The 22,320-nt window shown below is 43.4% G+C and overlaps 1 protein-coding gene across 1 annotated transcript; it reads right to left on the reverse strand.

Moving 5' to 3' along the window:
* Positions 1–1,122: 1,122 nt before the first annotated feature.
* Positions 1,123–21,463, reverse strand: YWHAB (tyrosine 3-monooxygenase/tryptophan 5-monooxygenase activation protein beta). Its single transcript, XM_059037865.2, has 6 exons — positions 21,268–21,463; positions 7,836–8,138; positions 5,514–5,637; positions 4,512–4,675; positions 3,390–3,485; positions 1,123–3,087 (listed from the first exon to the last, which is right to left on the reverse strand). The coding sequence occupies exons 2-6, from the start codon at positions 8,133–8,135 to the stop codon at positions 3,031–3,033; spliced, it is 741 nt and encodes a 246-aa protein (XP_058893848.1). The 5' UTR covers positions 8,136–8,138; positions 21,268–21,463; the 3' UTR covers positions 1,123–3,030.
* Between the last annotated feature and the right edge of the window lie 857 nt (positions 21,464–22,320).

Below are 22,320 nucleotides of genomic sequence, written 5' to 3' on the forward strand. Positions count from 1 at the left end.
GGCCGAAGGTTCCGTGTGAGAATTGTAGACCACGAAGGCCCTTCCTTGACCCTGGTTCTTCTACTAACAAGACCTTTTCGTGGGACGTATCCTGAGCACCTTTCTCAACGAATCCACTCCACCTGCGTTCCACCACGAAGGCTCACCAAGTTCTTTGGGACCCAGCCTCTATGGAAACAGTAGGGGCCTAACAGAACAAGATCACGGCAGTGGCCCCAAACTAAGCACCGAGACCCCTCCGTCAATCTTAAATTTGCAGCCCCTATCTGTGGTGTACAGTCATTTTTGAAAAAAATTGGTCCAGTCCACTGTGGATGGATACTTCACTGGGCCTCTCCTAGTTTCCTGCTTCAATAAGACAGGTAGCTTCCCACTGCCCTTTGGTTGGGCATGACAGGTGGAACAGCTCGGGAACCAGGAGCGGGAGTGGGTCTGGCTGCCCAGCCTATACTAGCAAGAAAGTAACCACCACTTCTAATCTGGGGCTTAAATACCTCCCTGTCGTGACCCCCTCCCCAATCCTTGTGGGAATGTGGACGTTTTTATTTATTTATTTGGCTGCACCCTGTGGCTTGCAGGATCTTAGTTCCCTGACCAGGGATCGAACCTGGGCCCTGTGAGTGAAAGCGCAAAGTGCTAACCACTGGAGCACCAGGGAATTCCCAATGTGGATGTTTTTAGATGGGGGCAAATCCCATAAGGAAACTCGGTGCCACAGGCTATCTTAGACAGTGTTAGGACAGGTGAGAGGCTCGTATAACCTTGGAGATGACCAGGACTTACGCTACCACCTCTCACTGGCTCGGCTGCGTCTCAAGAGTTTTTTTAAAAAAGAGGACGTGGTGCTGGTGCTGTGTAAGTGGGATGCTAAGTTAACAGTCCATATCAAGTCTTAGAAGCCACAGAGATGACCTAACACCTGGATGGTTTGTTGTGGAAGGTGGACAGGCTCTGTGTTAATTCATGGCAATTTCATCCCAGGCCCTCGACTTCTGGTTCTAAAGGATGAAACGAAGCTGCTCCCTCCTTTTAAATAGTAGAGCTCTAAATAAGCGTGATCAGAACAGTTAGCTAGTTCTGGTGGTGATACAGGTGGCGCCACACATCAATGCACAGGCCAACTAACTGATAAAATTTTTTATTTCACTTTTGAGTTTTTACACTTTTCCTGATTATTCCATGTAAGGTGGAAACTAGAACTGTTTAAAAGACATACACAAATCGAGTACATCAATAACCGGAGTTTTTTCTTTTTTGCTATACTATTTTCACAACCACAGGTGTGCTTGCTAGGCAATATAACCATCACAGAAGCAAACGTGAGGCAGAATACTGGTGAGGAAGAACAAAGCGAGAGAGAGCTACCAGATATACAGACAGGCTCGTTCCACATTCACTACTGCGTTTTCAAGCGCCAAGTATTAACTGCACATTTTTGTTCAGCTAGAAAGGAGAGGGATTTTTTTTTCTTTTTTTTCCTTTTGGTTTGAGATCAGTGCATGAATGTTTCTCATTTCAGCAGATGGACAAACAGATGGACACTACGGCTATGGGGAATGTTCGCGGGGCGGGGGGGGCACTGTGAGACTGGTAGGCCTGGCTATTCCCAACTCTCCCCATCGCAGTGTTCATGCAACTTCCCTGCATTACAGGGTCTTGCTGAAACGTGTCTGTGAACTTCACAGGATGGGTACGCTTGGGAGAGCTGGTGACAGGTGCTAACAAGCGTCATCAGGGCTGGCTGCAATATAAGGAGAAACCACGGATATTTAAGAATACTTTTTCGAGTCAGATCTTGGTGTGACTGAAGAGCAACCACCGCTCTGAGAACCGGAAGAAGACAGAGCTGAGATGCGGGAAGCTCTTCTCAACTCTCTGAAGCAAGGCTGGCTCACCGAAGTGCTCACCAACATCCCTCACCCCCTCCAGGCCCCCTGTCCCTGCTCATCTAGTACTAAACCGTGAGCAAAAGGCAAAGAGAAAGAGAATGCACAAGGAAAACAATGTAAGGAAGCTGAAGGACAGAAATTGAGAGAAGAGAAAACCAAAGTCAACAGTCAAGAAGGACAGTGGGAAAGAATGTTCAGATTTCAAAATTTTAAAGCCCCGAGCCAGGAAGAATCCAAAGACTGAGTACTTACTCCTCAAGTAAAAGGCAATCTCTGCAGAACATTATTCTTAAAGATGTTACCCAGGAAACAGATAAGGCCATTCATAAGATACACGGCTTTTTTTTTTTTTTTTTTCCTTCTTGAGCTCGTGGTTACAGGGAAAACAGATTCCACTATGGAAGCACAACGTGCCAATCAGTAACATGCTGCTGTGGGAAAGGGGCTGGACTCACGTGTGGTCTGTGAGCACTGGACCTCTGCATGGTGTCATAAGCCAGTTATCTGCCACCAAGAATGTTAATTTCTGGCTTCGACTATCCTCAGAGGAAGACACTGTGGCCATCCGCAGTCATGAACCTTTGAATGGCAACAGCCCCAACGGGTCAAGTGTCTACAAGCCCTGAACAGAACAGGCAGAATCACTGTGAATTACCATGAAACTCAAATGCCAAACGAGGTGTCTCACTCCAAGTCCCAGTGTCCCAATATAATCTCTATAACTTTCTGTACAACTTTACAATGGAACTGTGTTTCAGTGACTGTTTTGAATTGAGTTAAGCTTTCCAAAAAGTTACACATAATTCAGGTCTATTTTGTTTTCTACCAGTAAGAGTTCTGCTAAATTACAAAACCCCATAATCACAGTGTTCAGATTTTTTTAAAAAATTAAAACACACAGTAATCCTGTCAATGTTCATCAAAATCAAAACTTCAGAATGCCGTGGCATTTATGTGACCAATCTGAGTTTTAGATACAAATACCAGCTGCCTATCCCATGGACCATTTTTGCTAGGCTGAGGCTGTGAAAAACTGAAAGTCAACGTACGATTCTTTTTTTTTTTTTTTTTTTTATCGCACAAAGGGATATACGTGGAGGGTACAGAGTGACACTGAAGAGATCACAAAGCACGACAGACATTAGTTCTCTCCCTCCCCAGCATCTCCTTCGTCTCCCTGGTTTTCCGACGTCCACAGCTGCAAAAGAAAAACAGAGCTATGAACAAAGTAGGGCTACTAAAAGCTTCCTCAGGGAGGTGGCCCAGTGTGTATCATCTCATCTCATTCAACTGCTTAAAATTCTTCCTAATTATATTACTTCAGACAGTGAAGGCAAAGGTCAAAACTTCAGTAGGCATTTATAACCAATTTGAAAACTTAACTACACTTACAGGGTACAAATCCCCTCTTGAGTCTTAGGCAAGAGTGAGTTACGAGGTAGAGGAATACGAATAAGCTATAAGCCCTCCAGAAGCACTCATGGAATCAGCAGTACTTACAGTGAGATTGTCCCTAAGCAACTGCATGATCAGGGTGCTGTCTTTGTAAGACTCTTCATTCAGTGTGTCCAATTCAGCAATCGCTTCATCAAATGCCTAAAACAAAGAGCCTTCAGCAAAGAAGTCACAGGTTCCTTGGAACTAGTTTAGCCCAGTGTTTTTCTGCTAACAACTGACTATCACTTCTCTTTCTGTACGGTACTTTGGGGGAACCTAGGTCATTGTTACCTTGTTTGCTAGTTATGTCAGCAAACACATGATGCTGGTTTATCAAGTGTCAACCCAAAATGACAAAAATTCCTAGATGTGACCTTTACCTATTAAGTCAACAGGTATTACTGTTAACCCAGCACACTCATTCTAAGCAAACTCACATGATTTTTCAATTACCAAAGACGTTTCTAGTAATCCACCCTTTTTCTTTAAGATGAAACTCAAAAGGTCTGGATACAGGGGATAAACGGAGAACAGAAGTTCACACCACTAAATCTGATTCAATTAAGCGATGGAACTTTGAGCATTCATTTCACAAAGTTTTACCAACTAAAAATTTTTAAAAGAGTGTGCATATTGAGAGACTACAAAAATATGTAGAAAAGGCAGCTGGGTTATCAAAAGAAGACAGGAGGTAATTCAGTTAACAAAGAAAACAAGATCTGATTTCTTCCCTCCTTTACAAGCCATAACCTCCAATCTTGGCACAAGGATGACAATATACAATACAGTGGAGGCCTACAGTCCAAAGTGGGACAAAAACAACAAACTGCCTTCTCCCTGGATTGTCCACAACCACCCCCAGCCCCCAAAGAGTAATCAAACAACACAAACAAAAATCAGCAGAAGGCACTGAGAAGTCAAGAAGTAATAGGTGTGTATTTATTCCATAAAAGATATATACTCCTACCTCTGGAAAAATCTTCACAGAAGTCCAAGACAATGAGTTATGTTCAGGTAATTTAAAAAAAGGTACCAAAAAGCACAAGCAGTTTTACTATGATCAGAAACCACAGAGGGCACAACAATGTAAAACAACTATACCCCAACAAAAAAATAAATAAATTTAAATTAAAAAAATAAAATTCTGCCAAAAAAAAAAGAGAAACCACAAAGGGTCTTTCTCACCGTTTTTGCCAGGCTGCAAGCCTTTTCAGGAGAGTTTAGAATCTCATAGTAAAAGACGGAGAAATTAAGTGCCAGGCCCAGTCGAATTGGGTGTGTAGGCTGCATTTCTTTCTTACTAATTTCAAATGCTTCCTGGTAAGCCTGCTGGGAGTTTGACACAGTGGCTATAAGAAAGATAAAAAATATGAAAGGTTGGGTCTTTCACAGATTGCATCATATGCTGGATCCACTATCAAATTATTTTACCAAACTGGGCTGGAGCACATGCGCTATCAAACGAGGGTCAGTGTCTCTACCACTCGATTAACAATCCTTTGTTAAATGTGTACTCTAATCCAAGTACCATATTAAATGCTTTGAGGAAAAACAAAGACCATGATGACAAAGTCTACAAAAGCAGTTAGGAAATACAGAAATAACCCTGAACAAGACAGAACATGGAAAACAATGAGCTCTGATGGAAAAATCATGGACTTCAGAGTCAGACTCAAAGCTGGAATCCCCAACTCTTATTCGTTAAGTGTGTGGTCTGGACTAAGTGAAAACCTCTGTGAGCCTTGGTTTCCTTATCAGAAAAAAAGGACAGACTCCCACCTATACTCCTAGCGTTGTGTGAGGGATAAATGAGACACACAGGAGGCACTTAATAAAGCATAGCTATAATTGTCACCATTACACTAACGCATGTATATGACAAAAGAAACGCATCTCTATTTACTACGTGGTTTCATTCTACCAAACATTTTAAAGTTTCACCTCTAAAAGACAGCTACCAAATAATCCTTAAAATAAAGATCGATTTAAATGCACTACTGCACCACACTTTTAATGCCCTCCATACTTGCCCCTTAGATACAACTGTCAACTCCCATGACCCTGTTTAACACTGGTCAGCACAATGCTGCAGTCCTTTAAATTCTGACTTCAAAGCAAAATCTTAAAATCATTATGAAACTGGCTCCACTATTGGTCAAATTTCTTAAAAAAAAAAAAGGTACTTACTTTGTTTATTGTCTCCAGATGCCACCTCAGAAAGATATCTAAAATAATCGCCTTTCATTTTCAAGTAGAACACCTTACTTTCTGGTTGTGTAGCATTGGGAATAAGGTATTTGTCCAACAGCTCCTAAAAAGTGATTCACATTCTGTTAAGAATCTGGAAATATTACTTACAAGATGTTAAAACTATGTTTGAGATTCAAGATACACACTACCACTTCTAAATAATTTTTTTGGAAGATTGAAAAAAATCATAATTTTCATCCAAAGGTTTTAAATAGTTTTTAGCCCAGGTCATAACAGATGCCAGTATTTGTCTATTAAAAATCACTCTGACCGTCCATAAGGGGTTGATTAAAGTACAGCCATACAATGGAATGCTACATAGGCATTAAAAATGACGATGCAGAACTACTGTGATAATGTGGAAAGGTTCTCCAAAAGAAGTCTGGGGTGGGGTGGGGAAGCAGATAATAAAAACCATGTGACTCCTATTTTAATATTAAAATAGATATGTGTACATGCACGGAAATACCTAAGGGAAAATTCTGGAAGAATATTTATCAAGATGTTAATAATGGTTCTCTAGTGGTAGAATTAGAATTGATTTTTTATTTTCTTATTTATATTCTCCTGCCCTGTGCTTTTTTTTAAAAAAAAAAAACATGAACTTGTATTAATTCTGTAATTAGAGAAAAAAAAAATCTTTCCAGTTTGGGAGAAAAAAACGTGGTAATAGGGCAAACCTGCCAAGAACTAAGTTTCGAACTGATCGGACCTGGGTAGAAATCCCTCCTCTGCTGCTTACTATCTGTATGACCCTGGACAAATGACCTAATCGCCCTGAGCCTCAGTTTCCTCAGCTACACACAGGGAAGCATAATAGCCACCTCCCAGCGTACTCATGAGGATAAATGAGCCAATGTTCACAAAGTGCTTAACACGCTGCCTGGCACGCAGTAAGCACTCCAAAAGTAGCTAAAACTATTATTAATAATAAATTCCTTTAAACATTTATGCTTACAACAAAAGCAGTTCTGAAGGAGTCCAAGCTTCGTATACAGAGCAATATTTTCGAAGAGTTGTTTTAGAATGTGGCATCCTGAAAAACTGGTTAAGAGGCAGTAAGTACCATGCTTTTCTTCACATTCTTTCAGATGCTCATAAAAGCTGGTCTACAGTTCAGGAATTAGGGAACTTTCTTGCCTTTGGAATGCATGCCATACTTCATCTGAATACCAGATGTACCTAACATTCAGGAATTAGTGCACCGTTAACAAACCCCCAAATTACCAACAGGCAACAAATTTAGCCATGACACTCTTACACCACGACTCTAACAAAAAGAGCAGCTCAATGCAAAAGCTTAGTTGTAAGGGGATTTAATCAATCAAAGTGAGAAGATGCAGGGGGCAGTAGTCGTTTTAATATTCCTTGCAGACAGACAGGGTGTAACTCCTTATGGGTTAGGGATGAGGAGTACTGCCTGGAGGCTGACAAGCTTTGTACTGGTTTTCAAAAGAAAGGTGTCAAGGGCAGTAACTCGGAGAGGCAGCCAGCAGGGGAGGAGGTAGATCCACAAGTGTGAATTCCTTTTCCCTTCAAAGCAGCCCTCACCGTTCATTTTTACCTGATTTCACCTGGAAGAAAAAGAAAGTTCCCAGTGGGCTCAGGATGTGAGGGAAAGACAATATGATCATGATTTGCTCTAGGATATGCACCCCTCCCATCCAACCCCAGATCATGGCTCGAGGGAAAGCAGTTAGGAATCAGTCGTCTGACTAAGGCTTATATAAAACACCAGAAAGGAGAATCCCCAGACCACTTCTGATTTGCCTTCGGAATGCAGGCCCGAACTGATGGACACGGCTACCTTTCAGACAAAAACTGGACTCTACGCTGTGTAGGGACTGGGGAGAGGCTAAAAGCCAGGTCGGCTTTCTGCTCCTCTCTCCCCTACTGGAGATGGCACTGCCATCAGACTAAACAGAGAATAGCCTCTCCGTGGCTGCATCTATCAAAAATCCTGCCTCTCTGCCCTCAACTTCTAAAGAAACGATGGAGGGATGCTGACCAAATGTACCTGTTTTTCAGAGGTCTTTGGAAGGGAGCGGAAAATACTCAATAAGAGACGAGCAACCTCTGATCAGGTAAGAGGTAAGAAAAAGAATCACATCGTACGCTTAAAACTTAGCTGCAAATGGTTTGCAGCTTCCCAGTATGTTCAGACACCTTTCTCTCATGAGCTGTTTGAGCGTTCGCATTCGTACATGAAATGAATACTATTAGAAATCGTTGTTTAGAACAGGAACACTGGCCTCTTACCAGAACGTCGTTGCAGATGTCCTGCAGCTCCACCTCGATCTTCTCACGGTACTCTTTGCCCATCTGCTGCTTCTTCTCGTTCCTCTCTGTTTTCTGTTCGATGCTGGAGATGACACGCCAGGAAGAACGACGGGCTCCGACCACATTCTTGTAGGCAACAGACAGCAGGTTTCTCTCCTCGTTGGAGAGCTCGTGCCCCTGCTCTGTGACTGCCTTCATAGCCGCAGCCATGTCATCGTAGCGCTCCGCCTGCTCGGCGAGTTTGGCTTTCTGTACCAGCTCACTTTTATCCATGGTCATTCCCTAGAACAAGAGCAAGAGAAAGAGAAAGAGAAAGCGAATGTCAGGCTTCGCGGCCCAGAAAATGCACACGTGAATCTTCTTCCAACCCATCTGGAAGGAAACATACCTAAATGGGAAGCATCTACTTCCAAATGCCCTCAGTAACATCAAGCATGAATGCCTGAAGGGTTAGGTACTTTGCTATGGTCTTTTTTACTTTTTTGGTCAATTTTCCCAACAGTCCTACAGGGCAGATACGTTCACAACAATCCCGCCTCCCTCTATGAGGTGAAGAAATGGAGGTTCAGAGGAGGCAAGTGGTGTGCCCAGGGCTAGGAGGTGGTAGAGAGCCAGAACTCAAACTCAAGTCTCTGTCTCTCCAGTTGTTTTCTTCCACTTTCCTAATCTGCCTCCTCAATGCACAGAGACGGCTTAATTCTTTAGAAGCTTATGTTAAATATATGTCCTTTTCTTCTTTCAAGAATTATCTGGTTTTGCTGTTTTTCCCCAAAGTATGTGGAAAAACACCTGAAGTGGGACGACTGTTTCAATCAATCTTAAAGCAAAAGATATGACTTTCAGTGTTATATTTGGCAGTGCCCATGAAGCAACAGGTACATAAAAAATAGGAGCCGTTTTTATCACATCTTCTGCAACGCGCTAACTTTGTTACAAGGACACACTGTCCCCGAGAGCACAGACTCGAGGCGGGCAGATTTGGCTCTACCTAGCACCAGCTCTGCTACTTACAAGTGGCATGACCTTGGTCAAATCACTCAGCCTCCGAGAGTTCCGTTTCCTAACTGGAGAATAAGAATATTCCCAACTCTCCAGGGGCCGCTGTGAGGCGCAAATGACCTCATCTATGTGAAGGCACTGTGAAAAGTCTAGACATTATATACAAATATCAAGCACTAACTCTGTACGTGGTACAGGCTGCAAGAGATATGGGTGTATTCACCAAGACGCACAGCAACAGAAATGCAAACCATAATTGAGTTTGCATAAAAGTTTTCCTGAAATACACAAAAATCTTAGTGATTTCAGTTTATCATTTTATCAAACCCTCTATACACCAATCAGTGAATACCTCTTAAATAATTCACTTCACCTTATTCAATTCCCCACTATAATAATCACCATTAATAGAGTGCAATAATTTTTGGATAACACGTAGCTAAAAAATTATTTATTAACCAATAAGAGTTAGTTTTATGTTGGTTGAAATTTCAATTGTTCATCCACCTGTGTCACAGTGTAAAAATACACTAATATCTTAAGGTGTAAAAAGATAAAATACTACTTTAAAGAGGGGTAAGAATATCAATATTTTTATCAATATTTTTAAAACAAATTCTTTTATCACTTTATACATTGTATCACAATTTAAGACTGTGGCTTCACCTCAAGTCATTTCTGTATTTTCAAGGGAGAAATTCTGCAGACAGGACCATACCACAAAACAAAGTTTTATTAGATGGAGGACAAATTTAAGATACACCCTAAATCTAGACAATTCAGAAAGAGTTGGTTCTCTAGTTCAGAACTGTGAGTTTTCTTCCCACAACTTATTATCTAAATCATATTCAGAGCTGTGTCCTATGTAAGGCTCGCTGATTCTAACCTTACACTCTGAAGCAGATCTCACCTTGATCAGTCTGACTTCACCCACATCACCAGAATGAGACTACAATAGAGATAATCATCTATCCGCTCTCCTACATTTCCCAGCAACCCTTCTGCACTTCGGAGGGGTCATACAGTTAGTTCTGTCCAATGACGCTACTTCCATGTGTTGAAACTGCAAAAAACCACGTGAGGCTCTCTTCTCTCACGGCAGCCATGTGATCCAAATGGTGCTGTCACAAAACAGCAGTTTCTGTAGCCTGAGTCCCTGTGTGACCATGCAGTACAGAGATCCCCGCAGGCCTGCGCTGGATGTGCAACATGAAGCCACTGAGATGTGGGGGCTGCTTGTTACCACACACAACACAACCTAGTCCTACTCTAATACAAAGTCCATCGCAAATACACTATTCATCCTCTTAAAATTATATACTTCCTCCATACGTCTAACTTTCTCAATCATAACGTCCTTCTGGTCAGGATACTATCCCCATCTTTAAACAACCCTACTTTATGATCCCGAAAAGTGAGAGGCAGAGGGAAGCCAACTTTCAATGAACTTTAGAAGTTTCCAGTTTGCAGGCTAATTCAGAGTTAGAAGTCACTTAGCGGCCCACTCCAAAGTACAGAAACAGCACCTGTGCAACTCTACGCAGGAAAGATTCCAATTAATAAAAGTCCTGGTCAAAGGCAATTCAAAGCTAAGCTATCCCATGCAGTATTACAAAAGAGTAATAGAGAAATGCAATTAGCACTGCCTAAGGGATGCCATGAAACTCTTTGGCTCTACCAGTCCCCTCAACTAAGGTCCCCTCAACCCCCCGACTTCTCCTCTTCCCAAACATTAAAAGTTAAATCATCTCTCTCCCAAGAATCCTGACGACTCCTTGGGACCTCCCAAATGTACATGCCCTATTTCTCAAAATAAAATGTGGCCTTTCTCGTTTGGGGCCATCTATTTCAGGCTTCTTTGGGGTGACTGCAAGAGCTCTTGGAGACTGAGAACCGTGACGATATGGTGAAACTGAACGCATGCCTTAAAGAATGTAGTCATCTATTTAAAAAATTTTAAACACACACACAGACACATACCCCCAACAACTTACAACAAACAAAATCCATAGCTAAATGTCCTGATGCCTACTGCTTACATAACTTTTGACTTATATAACATGCATTTTGAAGCAGCTAGACCAATTTCAACAGGAAATGGGTTACACAACACCCAGCGGTTTGGAGGACGGCAGCAGACAAGGGAGAAATGAAGTTGTTCCTACTTCTACATCCCTAATAAACCTCCCATCCATCATCTTTCCCTAGTCCCACTGCTTTCATCCTCTCATTACGTTTAACCTTCACACCTGCTATCAGACCCACTTTAAAGTTCTGATCAAGTCACATCCTGCTCAAAATCCTTCACAGTTCCCTACTACTGACAGGAGAGTCAGATTTCCTCCCCTGTCAGTGAAGGTTTTCCAAGCTATCTCCCCAGGCTTCTCCCAAAACATGCCTTCTGCACAGCAGGTGCTTCTGCCAAAATGGTTTTCTTACACATGCTTCTCCGTCTCTGCTCACCAAGCCATCCCTCTGCCTGGAATGTCCTTTCCCGTTTATTCTGCATATAAAATTCTTCAGAGCACAGCTCAGATGGCATCCCCTCTATGAAACCTTTCTTAGGCCGCTTAACCTAAGCTGTCTACTCAGACAGACACTGGCCACATGTTAAAACGGAAACGTCTTGGATATACGGAGTTAATATTTTTTGTCGGGGGGGGGGGCGGGCCCACACTGCGCAGCTTGCGGGATTCTAGCTCCCCAGCCAGGGATCGATCCTGGGCCACGCAGTGAAAGCGCCGCGTCCCAACCACTGGACCGCCAGGGAAAGCCCTGGAGTTAATTTTTTTTTAATTATGAAAATTGATTTCATCCTTTCCCCCCGTTTTTAAAATGCAGTTACCAGATAATTTTAAATCACGTGGGACTCACATCCTGTGTCTATTGGACAGCACTGCTCTAAGCTGAAAATATTCTCACAGAGCACTGCAGCTATACTTCTCTTAATGTCTCAGCACATTTCTTCAGCACTACAATTATCTGTCTGTATCGCGTACGCCCCTTCCCACACCATCAACTCCTTTAGGGCACACCCCCCGCAGCACCTCACACAGAATCAGCAGGAACAAATATTCGCTGAATGAGCAAGCAGATCCTGAAGTTGCAAATTTGGTAGAGTTCTGTCTCTTCTCAAATAATTCAAAGCACCTATTCTTCACAAGCACATTACGTCCTCATTACATCCGTACCTCACTCCATGCACCTCTGCACCTGATTTCAAAATTACCCTTAGTCATACCCAGACTCTTACTCAGCAACTTCGGGTGACTCTCTTTTGGCTACTCAACCCAATCTAAACTCTTACCTGGGTTGCCAAGTCCTTCATAATTCGGCTCCTCTGTACCTATTAGGCTTTCGCATCCGCTGTTCTCCAACATGTACCTTTCTTGCAGGCTGGACATCACCGAATACCCTTAATCATCATGCTTAAACCTGTCTGAAATTACTTCAGTACTTCCCTTCATCTAGAAAGCCCCCGGTTTACTCCCTGCCTATGTAAACTCTATCCATCCATCTAGGGCTAGAAAGCCTTCCTTGAATATCCCAGCCCCCAATGATCTACCCTGCCCATGAATCCAAACACACTCATAGCCTCTTACACAGTCCAGGCTTCACTAGGCCTCTGTTCTATATGTTCTATGGTCCAAGTAATGAGTGGTGTACCACTTACAAACAGTGTTACATGTGTATGTCCTCAAAGGAAAGCTTCACATTCGTTTCTCATCTAATGCCTAAAACTTTGCCAAGTACAAAACTAATAGTCAAATAAGTATCTGTGAATTTTTTCAGCAGGTCATTACTGGGAGGCTACCTGTACATGGTGTGGCAAGAGGCCTGTGCGTTAAGTGCGGAGGCTGCCACTACACAGCCGTGTGAGCTCGGTCAATCTGTCTTCCGACCTCTGAACTGGAGGCAACAGCAGCTACCTAAGGAGAGGTGCTCTGAAGATGAGGTGCAGGGACTCAAAGGATAATAAATGTGGAAATCTTTTTTAAAAAGTGCATAGTGTACAACAAATTGGAAGTACTGTTATTCCTCTCGTAGTACCTACACATCACTGTTTTAGCCCATACATGTGAGCTTGGAATTAAGAAAAAAATAAAAGACGACTATCCATGAGAAGGAAAAACAAATCTAATTAATCTTGTACAGTAAGCGAACATGTTACGATGTAACATTCCTGATAAGACTCCACCCCTCAAAGTCCTGAAAAACAGACACACTTGTTAACTGTAACACTTTCTTTTATAAATTTATTTATTTATTTTTGGCTGCATTGGGTCTCTGTTGCTGCGCACGGGCTTTCTCTAGTTGCATTGAGCGGGGGCTACTCTTCGTTGTGGTGCACGGGCTTCTCATTGCGGTGGCTTCTCTTGTTGCGGAGCACGGGCTCTAGGCGCGCCAGCTTCAGTAGTTGTGGCTCGCAGGCTCTAGGCGCTCAGGCTCAGAAGTTGTGTCGCACGGGCTCAGCTGCTCCGTGGTGTTTGGTATCTTCTCGGACCAGGGGTCGAACCTGTGTCCCCTGCATTGGCGGGTGGATTCTTAACCACGGCGCCACCAGGGAAGTCCCAACTGTAACACTTTCATTCATTAGTTCCTGATTTCATTAAGAGGTGCCAAGTAGTGATGGTTTATAATCAGGGCCTACTTTTCTCCTGAGACTTTTGAACTGAGGACCCACCAAGAAAAACACTGCCAAAAGAGCCTTCATTTGCTCCTAAAAAGCCTTAAAAGGCTACAGTCTCCTCATCAGGCTTGCACTAACAGCACAGAGTCAAGATACCAGAGGGGACAAATGTATGAGAGGCCACAAGAGGTCTAACCCTGCAGTAGACCAAGAGATTTCCCAGATCAGGAAGATGCTGACATGCTCTCAAGCACGGGCATCTATCTCTCCCAGTCACTGCAGGCAACACTTCAGAGGACTGGGGAGCATTTGCCGATTAAACCAGCAACTGCTTAGTGGAGAATGGGAAACTGTCTAAATATCCAACAGGGGAGTGGCTGAAAAGACACAGCTGGCACAAGATTACATGGCCACCAAAAGAAGGGATTTAATGTCTCAGAAAGATCTGTTACAGAGGTATGGGGTGGCGGGAGCTGCACAACAGTCTTCCATTTTTGTAAAATATCCCCTAAAGAATGTTATGAGGAATAATTCTAAAGGTAGCCATGAAAGAACAGGATTTCCCTCAAATAAATGAAACCCTGAATCAGACAGTGAATGCTAAAACAAAAGTATATATGAACCAACCTAGCCCCTCTATCTCAACTCTTTGCCTAAGGGATATTTTTCTAGCCCAGGTCAGAATCCTGAGAGGTCATTTCCCAGTGGCCAGAAGGAGACATCCGAGGATAAGAAGGGACAAAAATTAAAATTAAAATGACTATCCATTGCTAATCCATATAAAAAAAAAAAAGCACTACAAAGGACCTTATGAAATGTGACCTTGAGAAGTATTAACTTTCAGCTATGTTTTGTTTTCAAGGAAAAGAACATGCTCAATTGTAAAATACTGAGCTTTAAGTGAGTTTAATAATTTGCTAGAAATTGAAAATGAGGATTCCATTATCAGGTGTCAGGATTACTGAGCTCCAACATGAAACCCGTACGAGTGGGACCTGTTTTTAGGAAAGCCCTACATACAACAAATCTGGGCTTCTAAAGAGAAATTAGACAATTTTTAAAATAATATCTCCAAATCTCAGTTTCCTCAAATGTTAAAAGGAAACATTAATAGCTATCAAATAAGATGATATACATAAAATACCTAGACAGTACTGGTCAAAAGTAAAGGCTTAATAAATAGGCATATATTCTCACTCTTTTTTTTTTTTTTTTTTTTTTTTTTTTGCTGTATGCGGGCCTCTCACTGCTGTGGCCTCTCCCGTTGCAGAGCACAGGCTCCGGACGCGCAGGCTCAGCGGCCATGGCTCACGGGCTTAGTTGCTCCGCGGCATGTGGGATCTTCCCGGACCAGGGCACGAACCCGTGACCCCTGCATCGGCAGGCGGATTCTCAACCACTGCGCCACCAGGGAAGCCCTATTCTCACTCTTAAGCTACGTCACAAAAATACAATGTATATAATTTAATGTGTGTTGAAATAACTGCAAATGAAAAAACTACCAGTATTTCCAAGAACTCTCTTTTGGAGTTCAGAATAGCAGGGTCCTCCCCTCAGAGAGCTGAAACTCTCAGGGTAGGAACATGAGAAGGGAGGGCAGACATATTTAAGGATTATAAAGCTTCCCCTTGAAGAAGCAACCAGGTAGAATTCAAATGAGGAGGTTTAGTTTCAAAGGGGCTGGGTCCTGACTGGTTTTATGGGTTGGAGGGGTTCTGTGTAGGACAGAAAAAGAGGGCTCCGGGAAGGGACAAGAAATACAGATGTATGAATAAAGTGCATGTATGTTTTTCTAGATGAAAAAGAAATCATAGGCCGAAGTAGATGAGGAACTGAGAAGAGTTACGAATCTGGAGAGAGAAAATTGACAGGAGCACCTTAAAAATCTAGGCTAAGGGTGGGAGGGAGGGAGACGCAAGAGGGAAGAGATGGGAACATATGTATATGTATAACTGATTCACTTTGTTCTAAAGCAGGAACTAACACACCATTGTAAAGCAATTATACTCCAATAAAGACGTTAAAAAAAAAATCTAGGCTAAAAAGTTCCACGGGGTAAGGAACTGACAGTAAATTGTGAAGAGCATTCCCTGACAGATCACCCGATCACCCCGGACACAGCACCCACAGCACTGTCAAGTCAAAGATACAGTCCTGGAGTCACTCTGCCCAAGGAAAAGCAGATGCCAAACTACCAAACTACCGTGGGAGGGACTGAGAGAGTCAGTGGGACCAGGTGTTTAGTGGGTGTTACCAAGAAAAATTGAAGTACTCTTGGCTCTCAAAGAATTTTAATACTCAGTGAAAAACACCGCTCTAAAAACGGGTCTGTGTGCCATTCTACACACAAAATTCAGAGTCCTTTAATAAATTTAATTCTATTCACATGCTTGCAGGCTCTTTGTTAGAAAATGAAACACAGCATGTCTAAAATACAAAGGCAATAGCTCTGATATCCAGCCAACACTGAATTGTGGAGGGAAACATCACTTCTACTTCAAAATTCCTTCTTTCATATCATTTGTTGAATATCATTGTTAATTATGTCCAATTAGCCAGAATTAAACCTGAAACAATGGAGGTGTTAAGTGATATGCCCAAGGTCATACAATGTGAATCAATAGCAGACATGACAATAAACTGACCTCTTGGCTTGAAGTGATCAATGGAACAGAATAAAAAATTAAAATATGCTAATTCTTATTCATAAAGACAATCCAATTGGTCAACCTTGTGAATAGGTTCAAAGGCTTTGGGCCCACCAACATAATGGAACCCAGTCCAATTTACCAGTTCTACACACCAACTCCATAGATTACCTGATCTCTTGTGAGTCTCAGTTTTCTCATGCATAAAATAGGCAAATCTACCTAAGAGGGTTCTTGTAAGGAGTAAAATAGATCACGATGCAAAACATTTAGCACAGTCTCTGCACACTGTAAGCACTAAAATGGCAGCTACAGTATATTCCACACAGAAGTCTACAAACATCAGCCAGTGAAGGGACACTTACTACACACCTCATTTCTTTTCAATCCAGATGGCTTTCCCTAAGACTTTTAAAAGGAAGGCACATGTTAACTTACATATGCCTGTTTCTAAAGTAGCACTGATCAGAATTTAGTGTAAATGTCTTTGTTGGCTCCCACATTGGATTGTGAGCTTAAGGTAGGAACCCAAATTTCTATCTTTGGGCACCCAACATGTATGTAGCACAATGCCTGCCACACTGAATGTGAAACTACCTGATCAACCGATGCAGTTTTCTAAAGTGAACAAGGCTGCTATTTCCTATGTGGACAGAGGTAAGCAGACAACTTCTGACCTATAAAATACACACTATATTTAAACTCTGTCTTAGACTACTCTTTGAAAAAAGCCATCTCAGCTCCAGTCAGGAGACAACACTACGCTCTCTGAACAATCGTTTCTCAGGTACCCACTGTTATATTTATAGGTTCAAACTGAGTTTCAAAATGCCCTTGAACTCTTCTATTCAAAAGTCCAACCAATTAGTTATACAAAAAGCCACACCAACTTATTGGTTTAGTAAATAACAACAAAATACCCATCATTTATGGTCTGCCTAAATGTGCAAAAAGTTAGGGGTTTATGTCAACTCCTTTAATCTTAAGTATCCTAAAGGGTAGGTGTCATTGTCCCAATAACCTGTTACACAGGTATATTTGGTACACGCTCTTTCCTCTGTGTAGCACAGCCTCCTAAAGATCAATATGATTCTTAATGATTACTTAAGGAAAAGAGAGAATGAACAATTTTTGAAGAACCATACAAAGTTATTATAGTCAGGTTTGAGAACTGAACTTAATTTATCTAGCTAGATAAATTAGGACTTCCCCGGTCTGGGAAGATCCCACATGCCGCGGAGCGGCTGGGCCTGTGAGCCATGGCCGCTGAGCCTGTGCCTCGTCCAGAGGCTGCATCCAGAGCCTGTGGCTCGCAACAGTGAATAGGCCCGCGTACCGTAAACAAAAAAACAAACAAAAAAACTCATCAGACTGTCTAACAAGCTTTAAGGTGAGCTTTGCCGGCAAACAATAACAATGGCCAGGGCTCATATCAACTTTATTGTCTCCTTCAATCTCTGCTCTGGTCAAGGCCATTCAGAAATAACTTTTATTGTTGGGTCTCCTAGGGAAAACAATGAAATAAACTAACCAGTACAGGAAAAAACTTACACAATAGAGAGCTGGCCAGATTATTTTAAAGTCACCTTACTAACCTACAGTCTGCTGGAAATGCCTTGATCTCAAGGCCATCAATCAATTTCATCTCATTGTAAGTATCAGAAACATAATTATGCTTATGTTAGAAGATCTTTTTAGCAGAGAAAGCGGAAAGATGATTGGCTTTTAGCATACACATGACAAAACAGAAAGTACTTTCATCCATTTTTCCTCCCTAAGTTAAGTAGTCCCTTTAGAAAAATTCCCTCAGAATCCAGCTGTTAGTTTCTCCATAATGACACAGAGAAGACTAGGATCTAGTCATGTAGAGACCAAGATGGTTTTAAAGCTTAAAAACTGCTATTATACAACTAATTTCTTGCCTCCTAGCTAGTGTGAATTGCAGTCACCTGTCCTTAGAAAAATGTAGGAACCTAGGAACTTAAATTCACTTTAAAAGTAAATTTTAGTTCATTCTCTATGGTACCCTCATTTAAGGAAAACTGCTTAGTTTGATGCCACTGAAAGAGCCGACAGCATAATAGGACATTTTAATTTAGAATTCTTTTTCTACTTACCTAGATATAGATACTTGGTCCTGACCAAATTCTATTAGAACCTAGGATTAGATAAGTCAGTGTGCCACAAAGTAGCTGATGAATTTTCTCTCTAGTATGAAGCGAATACTAGAAAAACTGGGTTTTTCACAAGCTTGCTTCCTAATGCACACCAGCAGTATCTTCCCTGTATGCCAGAATAAACATACTACCCCCCCCCCAAGAAACTACACTGTATCTATTTACAAAAATAGCTAAAATTCCTGTCCAAACACGTTTACTTGAATAAGATACAGGTAAAGAAAAATTAACTACTAGATGGTATTCACATGAAAAATATACATGTGTTGTTCTACCACAAGTAGAAATCTATCATTAGAGCCAGACTGCCTGGGTTTGATTCCTGGCTCCAGCACTTACCCAGTGCTGGGTGTGTGTACGCCCCCAGGAAAATTATTTAACTTCTCTGTGCTTCAGTTTCCTCAACTGTAAAATGGGGCTAGCAGTACTTACCTATCATTGGCTGTTATGAAGGCTCAGTTAATATGTGTAAAGTGCTCAGAACAAAGCTTGGCACATACAAATGGTAGCTATTATTATTACAGCTTGATGCTACCTCATCAATTGATGAATGAATCATATGGAAGGACTTTGTATGTGCCTATGCTCTACAGCATATATGCATATGTTTTACATATATATATTCAGGAATGTAGTCAAGCAACATTTATTAAACATCTTGTATATCTCATACCCTTATTTTAATTATTGAGTTTGTCACAATAATACATCAAAGACTATTACCATTTGCATTGATCAGATGAGAAAATCGGCTCAGAAAGACTGAAGACGCTCTACACAAAACTGTTCCAGAATAATGTATCGTTTTTTGAAAGCAACATGTATACAAAGTAGAATGCAACCAAGGGGGGGGAAAAGCCCTTAACAGTGAACTCTGTGATTAAAACACAAAACTGAAAGCTTATATTTAACAATTTACAGTCTGTAAAAAGGTTTCTTGACAACTCTGGAGACAGAGAAACCAGGAACCAGAGATTAAGCAACACACTAAAGACCACATTGCTACAAAAGGCTGCAGGCAAGAGAGGAATCAAATTTATCTGACTCCAAGTCCAGTGCTCTTTCTGCTTGTATATCCACAGCCAAATGGGTAAAATGCACTTTTTGCAGTGGCCCAAACCTCTGGAGACTCTGCCTCCAGAACTAGCATTAGGGGAATGTGCTCAGCCTGGTTCTGTGGAGGCTGCTTCCCTGATCCACAGAGCTCCGGTTCTAAAATGGCTCCAACGTAACACAAGCACGGCATGATGGGAAATGTACAGAAGATTATAGGGTAGGAGCCGTACTCCAGGGGCTGACAGGCCGTAAATATTTGCTACTGATGACAGAGGAGATTCAACCTGGAAACCAGGTGTATGGTCTAGGTCAGATCATCTCATTTCTCATAAGGACTTCATCTGTAACACGGGTGAATGGTTTCTCATCTCTTTGAAAGGAGAGGCTTGGGAAATAATTCAGCAGTTGCTACTGGATTATTAGTCTCCCACTGTGAAGATCACCTGTAAAATTCTAACTTGGGTCCAATAAAACTGACAGGTTTTACCCTCACCATGTGTGCTAAGGACACAGATCCTAGAAAAACGAGGGTTCCGGTAACTGATATATTCCTAAATAAGAAATGGGGTGCCCTAGAAGCAGTCAAGAAGGAAATGACCGAGAATCATTAACACATATTAACACATATAAATTTCTAACATTAAAAGGCAAAAAGCTGAGTACCCATGTGTCTAGTTCTATAAACTGCGTACGTGTGTGGTTTCATACGAACAATTTAGACAGAGTGAGAAATGCAGACAATTTTTCATATTCTCCCAAGTGCTTCATCTTTCTGTTTTGGCTCCTGTGGCCGCCTGATTTTATATGTTCATAACAACATCTTGCCAAATTCTGTCTCTCACACAGGGCAAGTAAAATCAGAACCTGATGCTATCTAGCCTTACCAAAGGGAAAAGCAGTGATGGCAAGAACAAGAGACAGGAATTTTTACAGAAAGGTTGGCGAACTGTCTTACCAATACTACCACCTTTGAAAACCCCATTACACGTGAGTTCTCCATTTGCAGTAGACAAAGATGTACTCATCTTGTGCAGAAAAAGGGCCTAATCACTCCCACCCCTTCGCCACCACCAGGGAGGCCACCAGGAAAATTTCAGTCCTGAAAACGTGCTAACACACAGTATGGGGCAATTTGGGGCGAGGACACAAAAGACTCTGGCATTAAATGACGGTAAATACCGTGGGAAAATATTCCGATTCTCAGCTTCCGACATTTTTTTCCTGGGGATCGCGCCTGACTCAGTAACCAGTTCCAACAAATGCATTTTCTTGATTCAAACCTCAACCCTGGGCCTCCCAGGGAATCTCGGGTCCTGCCAGGCTCCCAAACCAGCGAACGTTGATGAAATGGCTTTACTGCAAAGTGGGAGGGGGTTTTCCCTCTGCTCTCTCCCAAGGTTAAACCCCTTACCCATCTAGAGGAAGTCGAGCAGGGGCATTGGGAATCGAGAGCTCGCCCGCATTTGGTTACATTTTCATTTGTAGAAAACGGAAAGCGAGGAGCAGGAGTGACAGGGCTGAAAGGATCGGTTCTGGCCGCTCAAGGCGCAGGGAGGGGTCGCGCGGGGATCGAAGCTGGGTAGTGAGGGAGGGTCGGGGGTCCGCGGCTCGAAGTCCCTTCCGGCCCGGTACGGTGCCGCACCCCGCCCGCCGGGCAGGAAAGCAGGCGGCGAGGGCGGCCCGGGCCTCTCCCAGAACGAAGGGCCCGGCCCCGGAAACAGGGAGGGGCCGCGGCGAGGCCGAGCCCGCGTCGCAAGCGGCCGCACGGGGCCGAAGAGGCCGCGCGCCGCCGCCCCAAGGGCCCACCCGCGGGGTCGCCCTCGTCGCCAACGCCGCCGGTGGTGGGGGAGCTTTGGACTCGGGCCCCCAGGGGCCCCAGGCGGACCCCGCGCCGCACTCACCGTGGGAGGACTGCAGGGGTGCAAAGACGCTTGCGAGCGGAGCGAAGGAGCGGTGACCGCTTCCTTCCCAAGCCCACTCCTCCGGCAGTGGCTGCAGTGGCGGCGGCGGCAGCAGCTACCCCGGCTCCGGAATCGGCGGCGGCGGCGGTGGTGGCGGCGGCGTCTCCACTTCCGCTCCGGTCACCACTTCCGCTCTGGCCCGAGCCCCGCCCCTGCACCGCCTCCTCATTGGGCGAGCGGTGCACGGGGTTGCCCCGGCCGCCCGAGAGGGGTGCCGACCGAGGGAGGAGGAAGAAGAGCTGAGAGCTGGGATGCTGCGGCCGGGGGAGGGCGGGGGTCAGGGCCGGGAGCAAGGAGGAGGCGGGCGTAGGGGGACGGAAATGGGGGCGGGGAGCGGAAAGAGAAGGTGGAAGGAGTGGAGGCGGAGCTGAGGGGGAATCTAGAAAGGGGACGTGTGGGAACCAGAGAGGCTGGGCGAGGTTTGGGGTTCGGCGTGCCTGAAGCTTAGGCTTGGAGCTCGCCCGGTTCAGGCCCAGAGTCTCCGAGGTCATCGGTTCCCACCCCACCCAAAAAGTAATCTTAACGAGATCAGAGGTTGAAGTCAGTCCCCTTTTGCTGTGTGCTTTGGGAATACTGGATTTAGGGAAGGACAGATAATGCTCATTCCTAAATTTTCGCTTAGTCCTCCCTTCAGTCCTTCAAGGTACTGATCATTTCCTCCTTTTGTGGACTGAGGAGGCCAGGAATCGGACCGGCGAAGGCCTTTTCTTGGAAGCCTGTGTGAATACCCCTCCCCAGGATCTTAGAGGAAGCTTAAGGAAAGGAACCAGCTCTCCACGGGCCCCCCACTCCTGTGACTGCTCTTCCCAAGGCAGTTTTTCAAAATGCCTCACCTCTACTCCTTCCCTTTCATTCATTCTTTTCAGCAGATATTTATTAAGCAGCCTTTATGTTTAGTGCTGGAGACGCAAGACAGACAGAGCCCTGCTGTCTTGGAGTTTACAGCCTGGTAGAAGATAAAACAAAGTAAATGGCCTTTGTCAATTCTCCTTT

This window comes from Kogia breviceps, chromosome 14 (genome assembly GCF_026419965.1).
Source record: "Kogia breviceps isolate mKogBre1 chromosome 14, mKogBre1 haplotype 1, whole genome shotgun sequence".
Classification (NCBI taxonomy): domain Eukaryota; kingdom Metazoa; phylum Chordata; class Mammalia; order Artiodactyla; family Physeteridae; genus Kogia; species Kogia breviceps.

Excerpts from the sequence above, each read along its gene's own strand:
- YWHAB (XM_059037865.2), bottom strand. The coding sequence starts at position 8,135 with ATGACCATGGATAAAAGTGAGCTGGTACAGAAAGCCAAACTCGCCGAG. Across the intron at positions 5,638-7,835 it reads ACATCTGCAACGACGTTCTG|GAGCTGTTGGACAAATACCT; the intron begins GTAAGAGGCCAG and ends ATCACTTTTTAG. Across the intron at positions 3,486-4,511 it reads CTTGCAGCCTGGCAAAAACG|GCATTTGATGAAGCGATTGC; the intron begins GTGAGAAAGACC and ends TCTTTGTTTTAG.